Genomic DNA, 16,790 nt, shown 5'->3' on the forward strand with positions numbered 1-16,790 from the left:
AGAGCCTCCCAAACATCTGCTAGCTTGGGATACTCCTTGTCTGCCCATCCTGCAATAAATTTTGCAGGAAGGTCACACTGTTTTAAATCTTTGCTGGGTATCAAAAGAATTATAGATATAGCTGGTTTCAGCTAGTTGTGTGATTACTGGGGCGTCCAACTGTGCCAAAGGTGAAAAGTACACTGTGAGGAAGACTGCTTACTTCATCCTCAAGACCCCTGCCCACAATCACCCCAGAGCAGTGCACAGACTCCAAGAGGAGGAGACCTATGATAGTAAGTTCTTGGAGCTAGTTATAATATTCTCCACCTATATGCGGGAATTATGAATATGTATGTAACTAATGTAATAGTTAAACTATATAAACCCGTAACAAATACTAATCACTTGCACCTCTGGCTACGGTCACATGCCCAGTGCTGTTGCTTTTGCTTTATTGACTTTGTCCCTCAATAACACCTTGTTATCTTGTTTAGAGGAGTGAGTTCCTATTTCACAGTAGATTAACAGCTACATTAGGCAAATCAGGACTCATTCCCGGGGTTCAGATAATGAAAACAACTGGCCTGCAGAGAAGCTCCCTCCACACAGGCAACAGCCGGCACTGCGGAGCATTTTCTTCAGGCTCAGTACCCCAGACCCAGCAGAGTGACATAACTTTGCCATTGTTAACACTGCAGGACATTATACCAAACAAGTTTCTTTCTGGTAACACCTACAAAACACCTGTTTCTAAAGTATTTCTTAGCTTATGTCTATAATAAACACACAAAATAACAAAGTATTTTAAAGATGTCGCGGCAGCAAAGTATCCTAGCAATGTAACATTTAATTTGGCATTTTTCCACTTGTATTTCTAACACTTCCTTTCCAAGTCCCTCTTCACAATCACCTGCCTTGTTTTTCCATTACTCAGTTTCAGCAGACACAAGTTTACAGTCAAAGGTTTTCAAATACTTGTTAAATTTTTTTTTTAATGGGCATGATGACTTTGTTCTCTATCCCCCTTTTCAGTGGCTCCCCCCAAGAAAACTACAACACACCAGTTTACTTATTTAATGCTTTAGTTACTGAAATTGATCAAGTAATTAGTTGCACGGAAAAATATTCAAATATAAATTTGGTAAAGTACATTCTCCTCACAGAGGACTAACCACATACCACAGACCTGTGTGCAGAAGAGAGCCTATGAACAATTTTTAGAGCATGGAAGCATACCCTAGGACAGAGGATTAATATCAGAAGTTTCAACCTAAAACCATAACAAGCTTTGGAAAACAGAAGCACTAACTACAGTTGTCTTGTCAGTCACAGCTGTACATCACTACCCCAGAGCTACTACAAAAACGCTACAAGGCTTCTCCAATTAGCACGAATAACCCTTAGCAGGTAGAAGACAGTATAGCTCTACTGAAGTCACTGGAATCTGTGACTTCATGAAAACCGATGTATCCCTAAGTGTGGCCCCAAAAAAACTACTGCATGTACTTGCACAAAAGCATGGCAGGATTATTTAAATAAATATGCACAAATACTGAATAATACAAGTATACAAAAAGTATGATAATCACAGAATGTTAGTTCAACAGTACTGGCATTTCTGACCAACTGTAATTTTAAAAAGTCTACCATTCAGTACATACTTGAAAAGTTACAGCAGAACAATAGATTCATAAAGAGATTTTTACCAGTTCTCAATAGAAAATACAAGTTATCTCTTCCAGTTTGTATTAGTCTTAGCAAATTTCATACAGCCTTTGGTTTCAAACCAATACAATGCAATTAAAATTACAATGCTTACTTAGTACTCATTAGGAGAGACTCTGTACAATTGAAGGATAAAATGTGAAAAACAGGAGTACCAAAGTACGGTATTATAGAAAGTAAAGCCTAAAGCAAAAATACTCTTGGGTATATCCTGTACATCATGTAAACACACATTCAGAGTACTAAACAGGCAAAAATGTCTTTCAAGCCTCCCATACAGTTACAATATAACGTACATATATATAGCATATATAACATCATATTTAGGAAATGTAGCCCATTACATCCAAACTCTGTGCTTAACTCTTGCGATTCAGACAATACATTCATATGTTAGCAGTACATCTCATTTATTGTTTGGAGATTGCTGGCTGCTATAGATGAGGACTGATCAAATGAAACTGAAGCTTGCTTTTAACTCAGATACTGTCACTATATAAGCAATGTTTGTTGAAGAACCATCTGTCTTGTTAACAAATGTGCACCAAATTAAGCTGAAATTCTTTTCTTTGCAGAACAGTAGTTTTCTCAAGTATTTTTCATTATTTGAGTAGAGCAAATAGTTAGCTTCTATTTTAAACGGCAGATATGAAAAACTATCAGTAAGCACAAACACAACAATTAATACTTGTATATTTAACATTCAGCCTCTCTCTTTTTTTTACATTTGGATAATAACTCTGAAAAGAGACCAAACTTTTTGAAGGTTGCAAGAAGCAACTTGCTCACATACAACAAAAAAGTAAAATTAAGAAATGCTTGTTATTTATTAAAGTGGCTTTTAATAACATTGTGATATATGTAAATACATTGTTGCAAATTGTTATAGAGTAGTACTAGCATGAATTGGATATTAATGCAAAAAATGAAGCTTGAGATGCTTGTGATTATGTTTTTAAGAAAGATCTCGGAGCCTCATATTAACAATTCCTTCTAGATGAAAACTTCCTTGCATGTGGGTAAATCACAACTGACTGTCTTTCTTCAAAGCTTCTAGTCTTTGTAATAATGCATTCCCAAACACCTCTCGATATGCAGGGCTGAGAGAGTCCAATAAGGAGTAGACAGTTTCATGGTACGGAGTTTGCAATCTGTCATCAGCCTGATCAAAATCATAAGCTACTACCTGCAACAAAGAAATAATTAGTTAAATTTCTGTGGTCAGGATTCCCTTGCCATGGGAAATAGGTATCACAACATTTAATTTGGCTAGTCAGGGTGGTACAGTAACGTAAGAACAGAAGATACTGGATTTAAATCTCAATCTGAGCTTTCTACAATGCGGCTTAGTGGCAATACGGTATTTGGACAGTTTCAGATATCTTTTGTCCAAAACTCAGAATATTAGTAAAATTTATCATTATGACCTTTGAAGAGAAGTTGTTCATCTACATGATGGCACAAAAAATACAAATGATGCACAAAGAATTGTATACATGCCGTATTACCGACTTAAGTGGGTACCTGAGAAACCCAAAGACTGACATGCGCCTGTAACAAATTGCTGCCTCAACTTTTGTGTCTCAAATAAATGCCTGGGTTTTCATGAGTTTCCCTCTTGCTTTGTTGTAAGTAACTAATTAAAGTTCTACTTGCTAGGAGAAAACATGTAGAATAGGCTGTAACAAAACTACAAGAGAAACATGTATGCTGTTGTCTTTTTTTAGGCATCTTTTGAACACAATCATTGTTCAAAACAGAGAGGCTTAAGATATTTTAAACAAATTCGTTTACCCTGAGTCCTGCTTCCGTGAGCTCCAGGCAGTATCTGTTCCTTTCCCTGGTTTCCACATTGATATATGCCACATCCTCAGCACAAGGAAGGGTTTTTGAGACAAACATGTTGCTGACAGCAAACAGAACATCATTCACAACAGCTTCAGCTTCTAGTCTCATATCTTTCACATCTGTTCCTTCAAAGTCTCTATAATCAGAATCTTCTTCAAACTCTGTATTATTGGGCAACTCCATAGGACTGCAATTGGTCTCCATTCTGCATATGGAAACATTTATTTTATATTTATTATACTACTATACTCAATATATATTAACACTGTAAAACAAAGAGACGTATCTTAAACAGACATATTTAACACCGTCCAAAAAAAGAAAATATGAGACTCAGTGACTTCTAGAACTCATGACAGTCCAGAGAACTCAAACCCAAGATGAACAAGCTGAGAACAAGTGCTAAAGAAACTTACATTAGCATGTAGAAGCAGTATCAGTATTGCTGAAGTTGCTTCTTACGCAACTAACATTCTGTTGTATAAGACTGTTATGATTCAGCAGTAATTAATTCTGCATTTTGCTGATCCAGAATGCAGTAGGATGACATTAGCCTGGAAAAACTCAAATCAATAGCTGTAGAAAATAAAAACCTATTGGTGAATTTTAGAAAAACTTAGAACTAAGTCTGTGAACTAAATGGGTTCTCAGAGTATAGACATGTAAACACCAGCTTTCTGTTTACCGTCACAGTTCTCCTATTCAGCTTTCATGTACAACTGTCAAGACATTTCGCCTTTGTAAGGGACTGTTGTGACTAAGAAGAGAGAGACTCTCTGGGGCTGACCACAGCGAATCCAGCATTAGGCTTCTCAGGTACCAGTGTGGCCAGAAGGCCTCAGCCGACCTACCCCGCAGGGAAGCCTGCCCCAGCAACCGGGAAAGCCCCTTGAAACGCGGCCCCGAGTGCTCTGGTAGCTGCTGCCAGGATAGAAAGGGAGCTGGCTATAACCGATCTGCAACACGCAAGACGTTCGCTGCACGAGATTTATCATTCCCTAACAAATACCACCTTGGATCTATACGGATATTCCGAAGACTGAAGGCAACAGGGGAGCTGGCTACCGATCTCCGCAGTCTCTCCTAAACAGCGAATCACACCGATTCACTGACAGCTGAACAGACACAGAACACGCCTGCACCGCTGCCCTGAGGAGCGCGGGCAGAAGCGCCGCGTCCCGGGAGCCCACCTACCAGCCCCGGCGGCAGGCAGTCACGGCAGTGCCGCCCGACGCCAAACGGCTCCGCTCCGCCCTGCGCTGCCGGCGGAGAACAGCCCGCCCCGCCACCTTCCTCAGGGCCGCTCACCAGAGAGGCGGCCCCAGCTGCCACCGGGCAACAGAGACCACCCGGCTGCACCACCACCCCCACCCCACCGCCTGCAATCGCTTCCGCCCCCGCCTCCTCCTCTCAGCGACGCCATTTCCGTGGGGACGTCACGGTGCCGGTGACGGACTTCGGTGGGAGGGGGGGTATGCTGGGAGGAAGGAGACAAACAGCCTAGCGCGGCTCAGCTCGGCCCGGCCGTCCTCGCCGGCGGTGCAGAGCTGACGCGGTCAGGGGGTGGGTCTGCCCGTTCACTAGCCCCTTTCCCGCTTAGCGCAGCATTTCGCTGCGCAGAGCGTGGCCGCGGCGGCCCCCTCCGCATTCGCGGGCTGCCGAGAAGATGGCGGCGACGGTGTCCGAGTGAGGATGGAGCTACCTGTCAGCGTCTCTTCGCCCTGAGGGGAGGCACTGCCGCCCCGCCGGTGGTGTGAGGGGCGGCGGGGGCGTCTCCTGGCAGCAGGAAGCTCCTGGGGTGACTCGCGCTGGGGGGCGAGGTTGGCCTGGCGGCTCCCGCTCACCCCTCTCTGTCCGCCCGCCGGAGGGGCCAGCCCCAGCCCGACTCCCGGCCCCCGTCCCAGCCCCGGCCCGCTGCCTGGCCCCACGGCCCCCGGCCCTCAGCCGCCATGCCGTGGCCTTTCTCGGAATCCATCAAGAAGAGGGCCTGCAGGTACCTGCTGCAGAGGTACCTGGGCCACTTCTTGCAGGAGAAGCTCAGCCTAGAGCAGCTCAGTCTGGATCTCTACCAGGGCACCGGCTCCTTGACGCAGGTCCCTCTGGATAAGTGGGTAAGAGATGCTGTCGCCTTACCCCCTCGGTTCCTGCTGCGTCTGAGGGACCAGCTGATTCCCTGCCCCCCGCTACCACCCACTTTATTTTCAGTACCCAGCCTCCTTTATGTAAAAAGTTGGAGCCATAATTAGCATTTCATCCATAATTCTTTTCTGTTATCCTAGCTTTTAAGAAAAGGGGAAAAAAAAATGTAGGCATTTACTGCGGACATGTTTTTCAAGTGACACTTTCTGTTAAGTATAAGCAAGGAAACAAAAACTAAAAAAAAGGCAGTAGCTACTGATACTTTGAAGAGAAAGAGCTACTGTAGCACAAACTACCAGAAATTGCTGCTATAGTTATTGAGGAGTATGTTTACTGACTACATACGATGATGATAACATAATCTTGTTCTGTCTATGCTTTGTCTTCATCTTGGAGCGATCTTGGTTCTTATTGACAGTGTTATACTGAGTTTAGTCCACGTAGATATCTTAAAAATTGTACCTAGTCTTGCAAGGGTGAAAATACTTGTTGACAAATGGAAAGCTGCTTTTAGCTGGAGTTTGCTTAGCAGAGGCTGTCATGCTTTGAACCAGCTGAAGCTTTTTTTTTCAGTCCTGATGTGTATGTTTTTATATCTATGTATGTGTGTGCGTCTGCGCACACACACCTCTGCATACTTTCAGCCTGCTGTAGTAATCAAAAGGTCAGTGTCCGTGTTTGTAATAGTTCATGAAGTTTCTTGGGTTAATTACCTATGTTACTGAATTCTACCTTCCAGTCAAGTGACTGTCATGAGGAGCCCTAAGCGGTGCTGTGAGTCAGTCATTGACTTCGACGGTAGCATAGATGATGGACCGGGTACACAGGCTTATTACTTTAGAGAGTACTTTCAAAACGCATTTTTACTATGCTGTGTTCTGGTATTAGGCCATGCTGATACATTTTTAACATACGTGGGAGAATGTGATATTTTCAAATAATGCTTTTCCAGTTGATGATGCAAAAAATACATGTGAAAGTGGCAGGAGACATAGGTCTGCAGAAATGCTCAATATTACTAGTGGTTTAGCGTGGTGTTTTCTTCGTTGTTTGCTTGTTTGTTTTCCTTTTTTCTTTGCTGATAGTGTGTGCAACTTCTTTTCCGAGGCAGGCAGTAAGGCTGTCTTGCTTTAATTGAATTATTATGCCCTCTAGTGGATATCGCCCCACTCTTCATAGTCAATGTGACATCATTTAAAATGTGAATACTTTGAAACGGTACCAGTTATGGACCAGTACTAAATGAGCAGTTAATTATGTGATTAAACAGTGATAGTGATTAAATGTGTATACAATGATGTTCAGGTTGTCTTCCTTATTTGTAGATCATAATTTTTCTTTTTTGCTTGTAAACAATGACATGTTTGAGGTTCTCTGCACGTGACTTTCTCATGTATGACAGATTGCAAAAACAGATGTCATGGAAGTACTACAGCTCTTTCACCCTCCCTCCCTTCCCCCCCCTCCCCCCATGTCACTGTAAGCTTGTTCTCTATAAATCACCAGGATGACTCAATTTTTTCACATTTTCTTGTATATTTTTGTCAATACCAGTGTTCATCTTAATGTTGTAGGTATTTTAGCCAACGTTGTATGTGTTTATAGATTCTAGAGATACGTAGGAATACCTGGGATTATTACTGTAGCCTCTTTGCTTCCTGGGACCTGGGCTGTCTAGAAAAATCCAAATGTAACCCGTGATGTTTGTGGCTGAATTTTAATACACATTGAATAGTGCTTTTGTTACTAGTATTGTCCTGATTTCCACCTGGAGACTTTCAGTCAGTAGTGTGGGAACAAGTCCTGACATGAGTATTGTGTTCAGTTTTAAAATTTAATTTGGAATGCTCTAATTGATGCTTTCAAGGAACAACTAGCTTGTTTATAAAGTAATTTAGCTATAAGAATACCTGATTTTTGCTTTTAGATAGTAAATTTCCATTAAAAACTGAGCGGATTAAAATATACTCATTTTTATTGCCATGTGTGTTAGTAGCAAAAAGACATATGAATCAAATTTATTCAAAATACGGTAACTGGTTTACTTCTCACTGTAGGAATCTTTAAAAAATTATTTTGTAAAGGTTCAAATAATTTAAATGATATTTTCAGATGCAGGTTTCGTGCCAATTTTTTTTTTTTTTTTTGCCTTATGCTGCTTGAGTGGACTTTGGAACAGAAACTAGAAAAACTGAACATGGAAGCAAATGAAATTCTGACAACGAAGTTATTAAGAGCATAAGCAGAGCAACAAGTTAACATGATGAGAAAGTAGCACCCGGAGACATAGGAATGAAAAAATGTTTTCTGAAAACATTTTGGCAATTTTTATTTGTAAACTATTCTGTATAATTAGAACAACATTTTAAATATAACTTAAATGGACAACTTCCCCCCCCCCCAACTTACAATGTCAAATTTATGCATTTTCTTAGGTAAAATCTATGGCCCTGTTCAACACAGGAAGGTTGTATTAGAAAGTTCCACTCAACAAATTCAGTATGTAATTTAGCTTGTTTTTTCTTATCTTAAAGCAGCCTAGGTAGTTCTTGTTGAATAATTTCAGTTTTAACTACACTTTTGAATTGGGGCACAAACAGGTTTCAGGGGTTTGGCTTTTTTTTCCCCAACATAAGTGCAAAGAATATGTTTCCTATGTATGGATGTTATGAAATCTATGTAATGTGAGTCTTTTCTGAGAATAGTGGAAAACTTCTCTAATAAATTTCTTAGTTTGTACAACACTGAGGTCGACTTGCTTGTAGTTTTATTTCTAATGGCACTATTAAGGACTGGATGAACCGAACAGTCTGCATAGAATATTGATCTGTTCACTGAGCTTTGATTTTTAAATTAGTGCTCAACATTGAACTCATTAAACTATCATTTAGAAATGGAAAGTATGTTATACGGCACGATGTGACTAAATGGTTGTGTTCCAGTGCCAGGGAGAAATGTACCATGAATATTACACTGAAATTACATGCTAGCGAGATACTCTTGCCACAGAAACCAGCTGCTTTTTATGTTTTTGCTGTCCAGCTTTCGACAAGTTCTGCTAGAGAAGCAACAGAGTAACTATGTCAGTACCATAGTATTTGTAACAGTAAGATAGCAGGGTTGTGGGTTTTTTGTGTGATTTTGTGTTTTGTTTTTGTTGTGTGTTTTTTTTTTTTTTTTTGTATGGTACAAAAATACATCTTATACAGAGAGCTACCACAGAGAAATCTGTATTGTGCTGAAACCTAAGTCATTAATGCAAAATAAATGACGATGGAATCAAAATACTTGAAAATGGCTAATTTATTGTCTTTCTGACTACCATTTGTTTTTGTAGCCTCCATATATTTTACTTGTTGTATGCAAAGCTATGGATGTGTTTATTATTATTATTATTATTATTATTTTATTATTATTATTATTATTTTATTCTAGTGTCTTAATGAGATCCTGGAGTCTGCAGATGCACCTCTGGAAGTCACAGATGGATTTATCCAATCAATTTCTTTATCTGTTCCATGGGGGTCATTGCTACAGGATAACTGTGCATTAGAAGTAAAAGGATTAGAGATGGTCTTCAGGCCAAGACCAAGGCTTGGTAGGCTTATTTTTTAATTTTCAAAAAGGAGATTCTTTACATTTTTTTTCAGAGTCAAAATGCTACACTTGCTTTAGTCAGTTCTTAGCCTTATTTAAAATGCCATTTAATTTACACAAATTAATGATAGAGAACATATTAAAAAAAGAAACTTTCAGATGTTTTCAGTCAGTTGCTTGTCAAGTGATGGTTGATCAACATGGTTGATGTTCTGTTAAATAAAATGTTTATAATGTTCTTACTGTTGTATCTCTTCTCCCAAACTGTTCGGATATACTGAAATTAAAATAGTACTGTGTGGCAGTTTTTGTTAGCTAAGACTTTTGGGAATTGTATGCCAATTGCTGTTAGTCAACATTGATAGCTGGCTGTTAGATGGCAGTAACATAACACTATAGTGGAAGAGGATGGAGGGGGATAACAGTGAGATTCTGTCTTTCTTTGGCAAGTTTAGGGTAAAAGATGCATCATCTTCTATATTTGGAGAACAGCTAATACTATTTGTCTATCACAGTCTGAAATAATAACTTTTAAGTACTCTAAATACTGTCTTTGATTATAATGCTTAGAGGATTGGCTGAGCTCTTCTAGCTTGTCTGCATCAGTATGAGTCTAACTGATCTAGTTTAGATTGTCCTGGTGATAAATTTTCATCGACTATCAAGCCTCCATAAATTCTGTTGTGTTGTTACAATGCTTGTGGGACATTTAGTACAATTGTAACGTGTAGGAAATTTTTATTGAATGTCTGAAGTATTTTGTTTTCCTTTAGTATAGAGAAGATGGAAGAAAAACTCTTCTTAAATGGATTATAAAGAAGAGGAAAAAATGCATAAACTCTATTTTCCATCTTTTGCAAGTTACCTTAAATAACTTGCTTATATTTACTCTGTATTTCATTCTTATTTGTTTAACTGGAATTACATTTTGAGCTGTCCTACTCTTTGATGTAAGATTATTGCTCTGTAAGAATGTTAGTATTAGGAGGAAGCTTTACTTACACCCATTTAGTCCTCTTTGATGTGCAAGGCTTTATGATACAGTAAGCAAAACCTACAATGCTGGGTTTATCACACGTCTATAGCCATGTGCATGTTTCCAGACCTGGATGATAAACTGGAATGTTTTGCCTGTTTAACATGTTAGTATATGTGCTAGTTTTATGTTTATTTGCCTATACTAGAGTATTACAGTTGAATTCAATTAACTTTTCTAATCCAGTATTATGCAGTATTTGCTCACAATGGGCTTGGCGTTAGCTGATAGGAATGCACTGTCAATTTAGTTAATCTGACTGCTAAAACACTTGTTCAGCTTATTATGTGACGCGCTCTCGCATTTTGTCGTGATCTACTTATGTCAGGTCTGTGTTAGACATTTAAGAAGTGTTTTAGTATGCTAAGATAATAGCTTAAACCTTGTTTAGTCTTTTCTGTCTAGGGTATGTTTCAACTGGAATAAGAAACCTTAAAAGAATTCTTGGGGGGTGTGGGGGGGTGTTGTAAATTCTTTGATTTCTTTTTGCTAATTATGCCTGTAAAATCATGCCAATATAATAAAAGTACTTCAGAAGCTATTCACTTAAACAAGTGCTAAAGATTGGTTACACTAAGTCCTTAGTTTATCTTGTTTATATTGAGTTTTCAAATACAAGAATCTAAGAAATAAAATCTATATTAATTTTATACTGGTACAGTGTATAAAGAGAAATTGTAACTAAATTTATTTTAAAGTTTGATTTCTTACTAAGCTGTTGAATTTCTTTTTTGGATATGCCAAATGTTTTTGGTTGTTGTTGTGTTTTTTTTTTTTTTGTTGGTTTTTTTTTTCTTCTTCCTTACTGTTTCAAAATGTTTGCAGTCAGATTATTTAAGATTTCTTTTACTCTGCAGCATCTGGATCTGAGCCTATGTATTGGTCAAGTTTTATGACCAGTAGTATGCAGCTTGCAAAAGAATGTCTTAGTCAAAAATTGACAGATGAACAAGGAGAAGGGTCCCAGCCTTTTGAAGGACTTGAGAAATTTGCAGAAACTATTGAAACAGGTATGAAATAATTGAGATCTGAATGAACATTTGAGATTAAATGAATTTGTTGTGTCTCTGTTTTACAAATTGGCATCTCATTTGCCATAACTTGTCTCACGAATTTTCACTGGTTAGCATTACTTATAAATATAAATAGGAAAGCAGGACAATTGATTGTGCTTTTGAAGTGCGGGAAAAAAGTCCATTTACTTACTGAAATATGTGTATAATTCCATCAGTGGGCAGAATGAATCCTACTTCAGATGCAGAAGTTGTTTATACCTAGAACAAGCTAGCATAAATCTAGCTAAATCTATGCTTGAGTGGTGAGGTCCCATTAGTTTTGGAGGTGCTAATTAGTTCATCACACAAACTTTGATTGTTAGTAGTGATGCTGTTGAGGGGGAAACAAAGAATGGGTTTTCACTTATTTTTACACAAAGCTGACCTGTAATGACATATGTATCTCAGTAATCACACCATGCTGATCATCTAGTTCCAACCCACCTGCCGTGGGCAGAGGGATGCCTTACCCTAGACCATGTCACTCAAGACTCTGTCCAGCCTGGCCTTGAACACTACCAGTGATGTAGCATTCACCACTTCTTTGGGCATCCTGTTCTAGTGCCTCACCACCCTCACAGTAAAGAGCTTCTTCCTTATATTTAATCTAAACTTCTGCTGTTTAAGTTTAAACCCATTACCTGTTATCCTATTGCTGCAGTCCTTGATGTCCTCTGGCACCCTTATAGGCCCATATAAGGCAGTGAGGTCTCCATGCAGCCTTCTCTTCTCCAGAATAAATAGACCCAATTTTCTCAGCCTGTCTTTATTCGGGAGGTGCTCGAGCCCCCTTATTATCCTTGTGGCCCTCCTCTGCACTTACTCCAACAGTACCACGTCCTTCTTATGTTGAGGACACCAGAACTGCTCATAGTACTTCATGTGAGGTCTCACGAGAGCAGGGTAGAGGGGCAGGATCGCCTCCTTCAACCTGATGGTCACTTTTCTTTTGATACAGCCCAGGATACGGTTGGTTTGTTGTCTCTGAGTGCACACTGCTGGCTCGTGTTCATTTTCTCATCAACCAACACCCCGAAGTCCTTCTCTGCAGGACTGCTCTGAACCGGTTCTCTTCCCCAGCCTGTAGCTGTGACTGGGATTGTCCTGACCCAGGTGTAGGACCTCACACTTGGCTTGGTTAAACTTAATGAGGTTGGCATTGGCCCACTTCACAAGCATGTCGAGGTCCCTCTGGATGGCATTCCTTCCCTCCAGTGTATCAACCGAACCACGCAGCTTGGTGTCGTCGGCAAAGTTGCTGAGGGTGCAGTCAATCCCAGTGTCCAGGTTGCTAACAAAGATGTTGAACAGGATCGGTCCCAGCACCAGCCCCTGCGGGACACCACTCATTACCAGTCTTCACTTGGGCACTGAGCCATTGATTCCAGCTCTTTGTGTGCAGCCATCCAGCCAATTCCTTATCCATCCATCAAATTTATGTTAGTACGGTTTAGAGACAAGGATGTTGTGTGGGTCTGTGTAAAACACTTTGCACAAGTCCAGGTAGATGATGTCAACTGCTTTGCCCTTATCTGTCAGTTCTGTAGCCACATCATAGAAGGCCACCAAATTGACTAGGCATGATTTGCCCTTAGCGAAGCCATGTGGGCTGTCACCAGCCGCCTCATTGTTTTTCATGTTCCCTGGCATGGTTTCCAGGAGAATCTGATCCATGATCCTGCCAGGCACAGAGGTGAGACTGACTGGTCTGTAGTTCCCTGGGTCTTCCATTTTCCCCTTCTTGAAAATGGGAGTTATGTTTCCCTTTTTGCAGTTGTTGGGAAGTTCACCTGACTGCCATGATTTTTCAAATACGATGGCCAGTGGTTTAGCAACTTTATTCGTCAGCTCCTTCAGGACCCGCAGATGGATTTCATTAGGTGCTATGGACTTGTGCACATTCAGGTTCCTAAGATGATCTAGAATCCAGTCCTCTCCTACAGTGGGCCTGAGGTCTTCATTCTGACAGTCCCTGCATTTGTCTTCCACGACTTGAATGGTGTGATCAGAGCACTTTCTGGTGGAGATTGAGGCAAAGAAGTAATTGAGAACCTCAGCCTTCTTCAAATCTGGGGTAGCCAGTTCTCCCATTTCCTTACGGAGAGGACCCACATTATCCCTAGTTTCTTTTGTTTGTAACATACGTATAGAAGCCCTTCCTGTTCTTTGACATCCCTGTCCAGACTTGTTTCTGACTGCGCTATTATCTTTCCTGACCTGATCTCTAGCTGCCTGGACTTCCTGTATTCCACCCAGGCCACATGTCCTTGCTTCCACTTTCTCTAAGCTTCTTTTTTCATTCTGAGCTTTCTTGGCAGCTCCTTATCGGTCCATGGAGACCTCCTGGTGTTATGACCGCATTTTGCAGTAGAGAACCTGGTGGTGAAATGTCTGAGCTAAGGGGAGTGTTTAAAACAAGATCTAGAAATAGAAGTATTCAGCCAGAGTAGCGGGGTGCTATAAGCAATGTTTAGGAGTTCAGATGTAATGCACAATGAAGCAGGAACTTTTCGGAGGATTGCCCACACTGAGCCATAAAAACACTTCGCTTGTGTTGTGACTTGCTCAAATATCCATGCATTAAAGGCCCGTTACAAGGTACAGGTGTACGTATTGGACATTTAGTAGGCATTTACATTGTCATTTGATGTCTTGTTCCGTTATTAAATTCTCTTCACACTGAAATCAATACTGGAAAATTAAACAAAATGGAAGACAATTTTAAATTTGGTCATAAAATTTGTTGAGTAACTTAAATGCTTGCATGATCTTTTTTTGTTTTGTCATTAAAGTTCTCAGAAGAGTGAAAGTTACGTTTTTAGATACTGTTCTGCGAATAGAACATGTGCCGGAAAACTCTAAAAGTGGAGCTGCACTTGAAATCAGAATTGAAAGGTAAACATTTTTTCTAATGTATATCTTTTTTTTTTTTTCCCTAAGGCACTTTTCTCTATTTCTTGCAAAATATTTCATGCTACCCATGCACACACATTCTTAATCCTTAGACACTAGCTCTTACCTCTTTTTATAATGCCAGTGAGCATTTTCTCTATTCAGCTTCTATTTAACATGTGTAAGCTAAAGGTATTTAACCATCAAATTACCAGAGTTCTGGATTTTCCAAAGATAACTTAATAACTACTTCCAAAATTAATACAATTTCTCAGATGTTCAACCGCCAATGGATATTGTTGGCAGATTAGGCAAAATCTTTGATACACAAAAGGAACTGACCCTTTTGAGCAAGACACTAAATATTTTCAGAGACAAGGATAGTCCTGAAAAAATAAAAAACCTGGAAGATTTTAGGTCCTCTGTGAGCTTTCAGAAGAGCCCACATATATTCTATACTTACTTTGAACTTGAATACTATACACATTCTTAAGGTTGGTGTTTTTTTGAGCTATGGGATAGTGTAATCATACTTTCTTGCAAAGTGTTGAAATCATTACTAAATTAAATTGATTCTTACTGGGAAATGCTGGTTTAATATATTTGTGTTTAAACATTTATAAACTTACGGTTGTTATGTTCAGGAGAGATGTTAGTAAAATTGTAGTTATTTTACTTATGGAAGTCCAGTGTCAGAACAAAGTTCCTTTTCTGTTCTTTAAAAACTAGATTGAAGGAAACTGCAAAATAGCATGTTGTTTGATGTTTGATACTATTTTGTGTAGAAAAGTAAGTGTATTTTCCCACCATAAATTTTATGATGTGGAGACTTGCATCTTTTTAGGAGTTTACTGTTTATGCTGTATTTCAGTATTACAGTGTAAGAAATTTAATTTCACTGAAATTTTACGGGACTGGTGCCTACTCTCTCAATTTCCATTTTTTATTTTGACAGAATGTTACTCTGAAGTCCTTTTATACCACAGAAAAATTTTAGATGGCAGATTTTTAAAAAAAATCACATTTTTGAAGTGAGAATTGTGTGTGTTGGAATGGAAATGTGTGTATAGATGTGTTGGGCAGGCTCCTTCACTTTGTGGTCAGATTAGACATAAGTGCTAGGATATGTTCACAGCGGAAGCATGTCACAATTGTTCTGTAATGCCTTGTAGAAAAGGTAAGAATTCCACCCATTCCAACAGAGTGGTGGTTTCTCCTTTCAGGACAGTTATTGGCACTGTAGATAGTCCGAAGAGAGAGAGAGCGTGTACATAATTGGAGGCTGAATGGTGTGATAAATGTAACAATTTGCATGCACCTACCATCTTTATTTCTTTTCTTTTATTCCCTAGAACTACGTACTGTGATGAAACTGCAGATGAGTGCTCTGGAATTAATGTGCATCAGCCCACAGCTTTTGCTCATAAGTTACTGCAGCTCTCAGGGGTCTCTTTCTTCTGGGATGAGTTTCCTGCATCAGCAAAATCCTCCCCAGTGTGTTCAGCCACACAGCTGGTAAAATTAAGTACATTATATAAGAATGTAACTTAATAAAGTATAGACTTTATATATTTTTTATATATATAAAAGGTATTTATTTATGTATATTTATTCTGAAGGATATAGAAATTCAACTTCTTCCTGTTTCATTTTGAGGGAAAAGGAAATGGAGACTTTAGAACTGAGTAAATTTTACCATGTGTTGTACTGGAATCTGGTTGCAACTTGAATGTGTAAAAGTCCTACAGTTCACTTTTCTGTGGGAACTTGCTCCACTTTTTTGCAAAGGCATGTTTCACCTTTTACATTACTTGTTTCATTCACAGTGATGTATACATGTTTTTAATGTCATTATCAAATTTGTGTAAAATAATCATTTGTGTTAAGATTGTTTAAAATGCTTGTTGGTTTTGTTTGTTTGTTCTTTTGTAAGAAATGGGATACATTCTTATTCCTTTCTCTGCAATGTTTTAAGGCAACTGAACCAAAGCTTTCACCTAGCTGGAATCCAAAAATCATTTATGAGCCACATCCACAATTAACAAGAAACTTGCCAGAAGTTACTCCTTCTGATCCTGTCCAGATCAGTAAGCTGATTGGTAGAATGGAGTTGAGTCTAACATTAAAGCAAAATGAAGTACTTCCTGGAGCTAAGGTTAGTCATGCTTTCCTGGTCTTTGACTAAATTAATAGTTAACATAGGAATTCTTTTTTTTTTTTTTTCCTGCTGCATACAAACAATGGTGAGATTCTCAAGGGGAAAGAATCCCCTTATTTTTGTTGTAGATTCTCTACGTTTGAAACCAGTAAATATGTCTAATAAGACATCTTTATAGTGGCTAAACAAGTCAGGAGCACACTGAAATCTGGTAAAGTAGAATTCCTTTATGTTAGACTGAATTTATGTATTGGAGTAACTATTTAGAAGGTTTTTTTGTATTCATGAAGCTCTGCTACTGTACATTACAGTAGAAAAGTCCAGCAATTTGTAGTCAATCTTGAACTTGTTTATTCAG

The 16,790-nt window shown here is 39.2% G+C and overlaps 2 protein-coding genes across 11 annotated transcripts in view; one reads left to right on the forward strand and one right to left on the reverse strand.

The window, feature by feature from the left end:
• Positions 1 to 1,046: 1,046 nt before the first annotated feature.
• On the reverse strand, positions 1,047 to 4,943 carry GSKIP (GSK3B interacting protein). 9 transcript variants are annotated; one of them, XM_065685456.1, is made up of 5 exons: positions 4,750 to 4,923; positions 4,568 to 4,638; positions 3,972 to 4,131; positions 3,502 to 3,760; positions 1,047 to 2,893 (listed from the first exon to the last, which is right to left on the reverse strand). In XM_065685456.1, exons 3-5 carry the CDS (start codon positions 3,977 to 3,979, stop codon positions 2,732 to 2,734), a joined length of 429 nt encoding a protein of 142 aa, XP_065541528.1. In that variant the 5' UTR covers positions 3,980 to 4,131; positions 4,568 to 4,638; positions 4,750 to 4,923; the 3' UTR covers positions 1,047 to 2,731. The 9 variants fall into 9 exon arrangements, with proteins under 9 accessions (XP_065541528.1, XP_065541531.1, XP_065541529.1 ...); XM_065685459.1 differs by lacking the exon at positions 4,568 to 4,638 and having other exon boundaries at positions 3,972 to 4,109; XM_065685457.1 differs by lacking the exon at positions 4,568 to 4,638.
• The window catches only part of ATG2B (autophagy related 2B), a 49,911-nt gene continuing 37,664 nt past the window's right edge, over positions 4,544 to 16,790 (forward strand). For both annotated transcript variants that reach the window (XM_065685451.1, XM_065685452.1), the window contains exons 1-6: positions 4,544 to 5,666; positions 9,130 to 9,292; positions 11,185 to 11,337; positions 14,175 to 14,277; positions 15,627 to 15,789; positions 16,250 to 16,429. In XM_065685451.1, coding sequence (XP_065541523.1) covers positions 5,505 to 5,666; positions 9,130 to 9,292; positions 11,185 to 11,337; positions 14,175 to 14,277; positions 15,627 to 15,789; positions 16,250 to 16,429 — 924 coding nt within the window. In that variant the 5' untranslated portion in view covers positions 4,544 to 5,504. The remainder of the gene's footprint in view (positions 5,667 to 9,129; positions 9,293 to 11,184; positions 11,338 to 14,174; positions 14,278 to 15,626; positions 15,790 to 16,249; positions 16,430 to 16,790) is intronic.

The sequence above is a fragment of the Lathamus discolor genome, chromosome 6 (genome assembly GCF_037157495.1).
Source record: "Lathamus discolor isolate bLatDis1 chromosome 6, bLatDis1.hap1, whole genome shotgun sequence".
Taxonomy (NCBI): domain Eukaryota; kingdom Metazoa; phylum Chordata; class Aves; order Psittaciformes; family Psittacidae; genus Lathamus; species Lathamus discolor.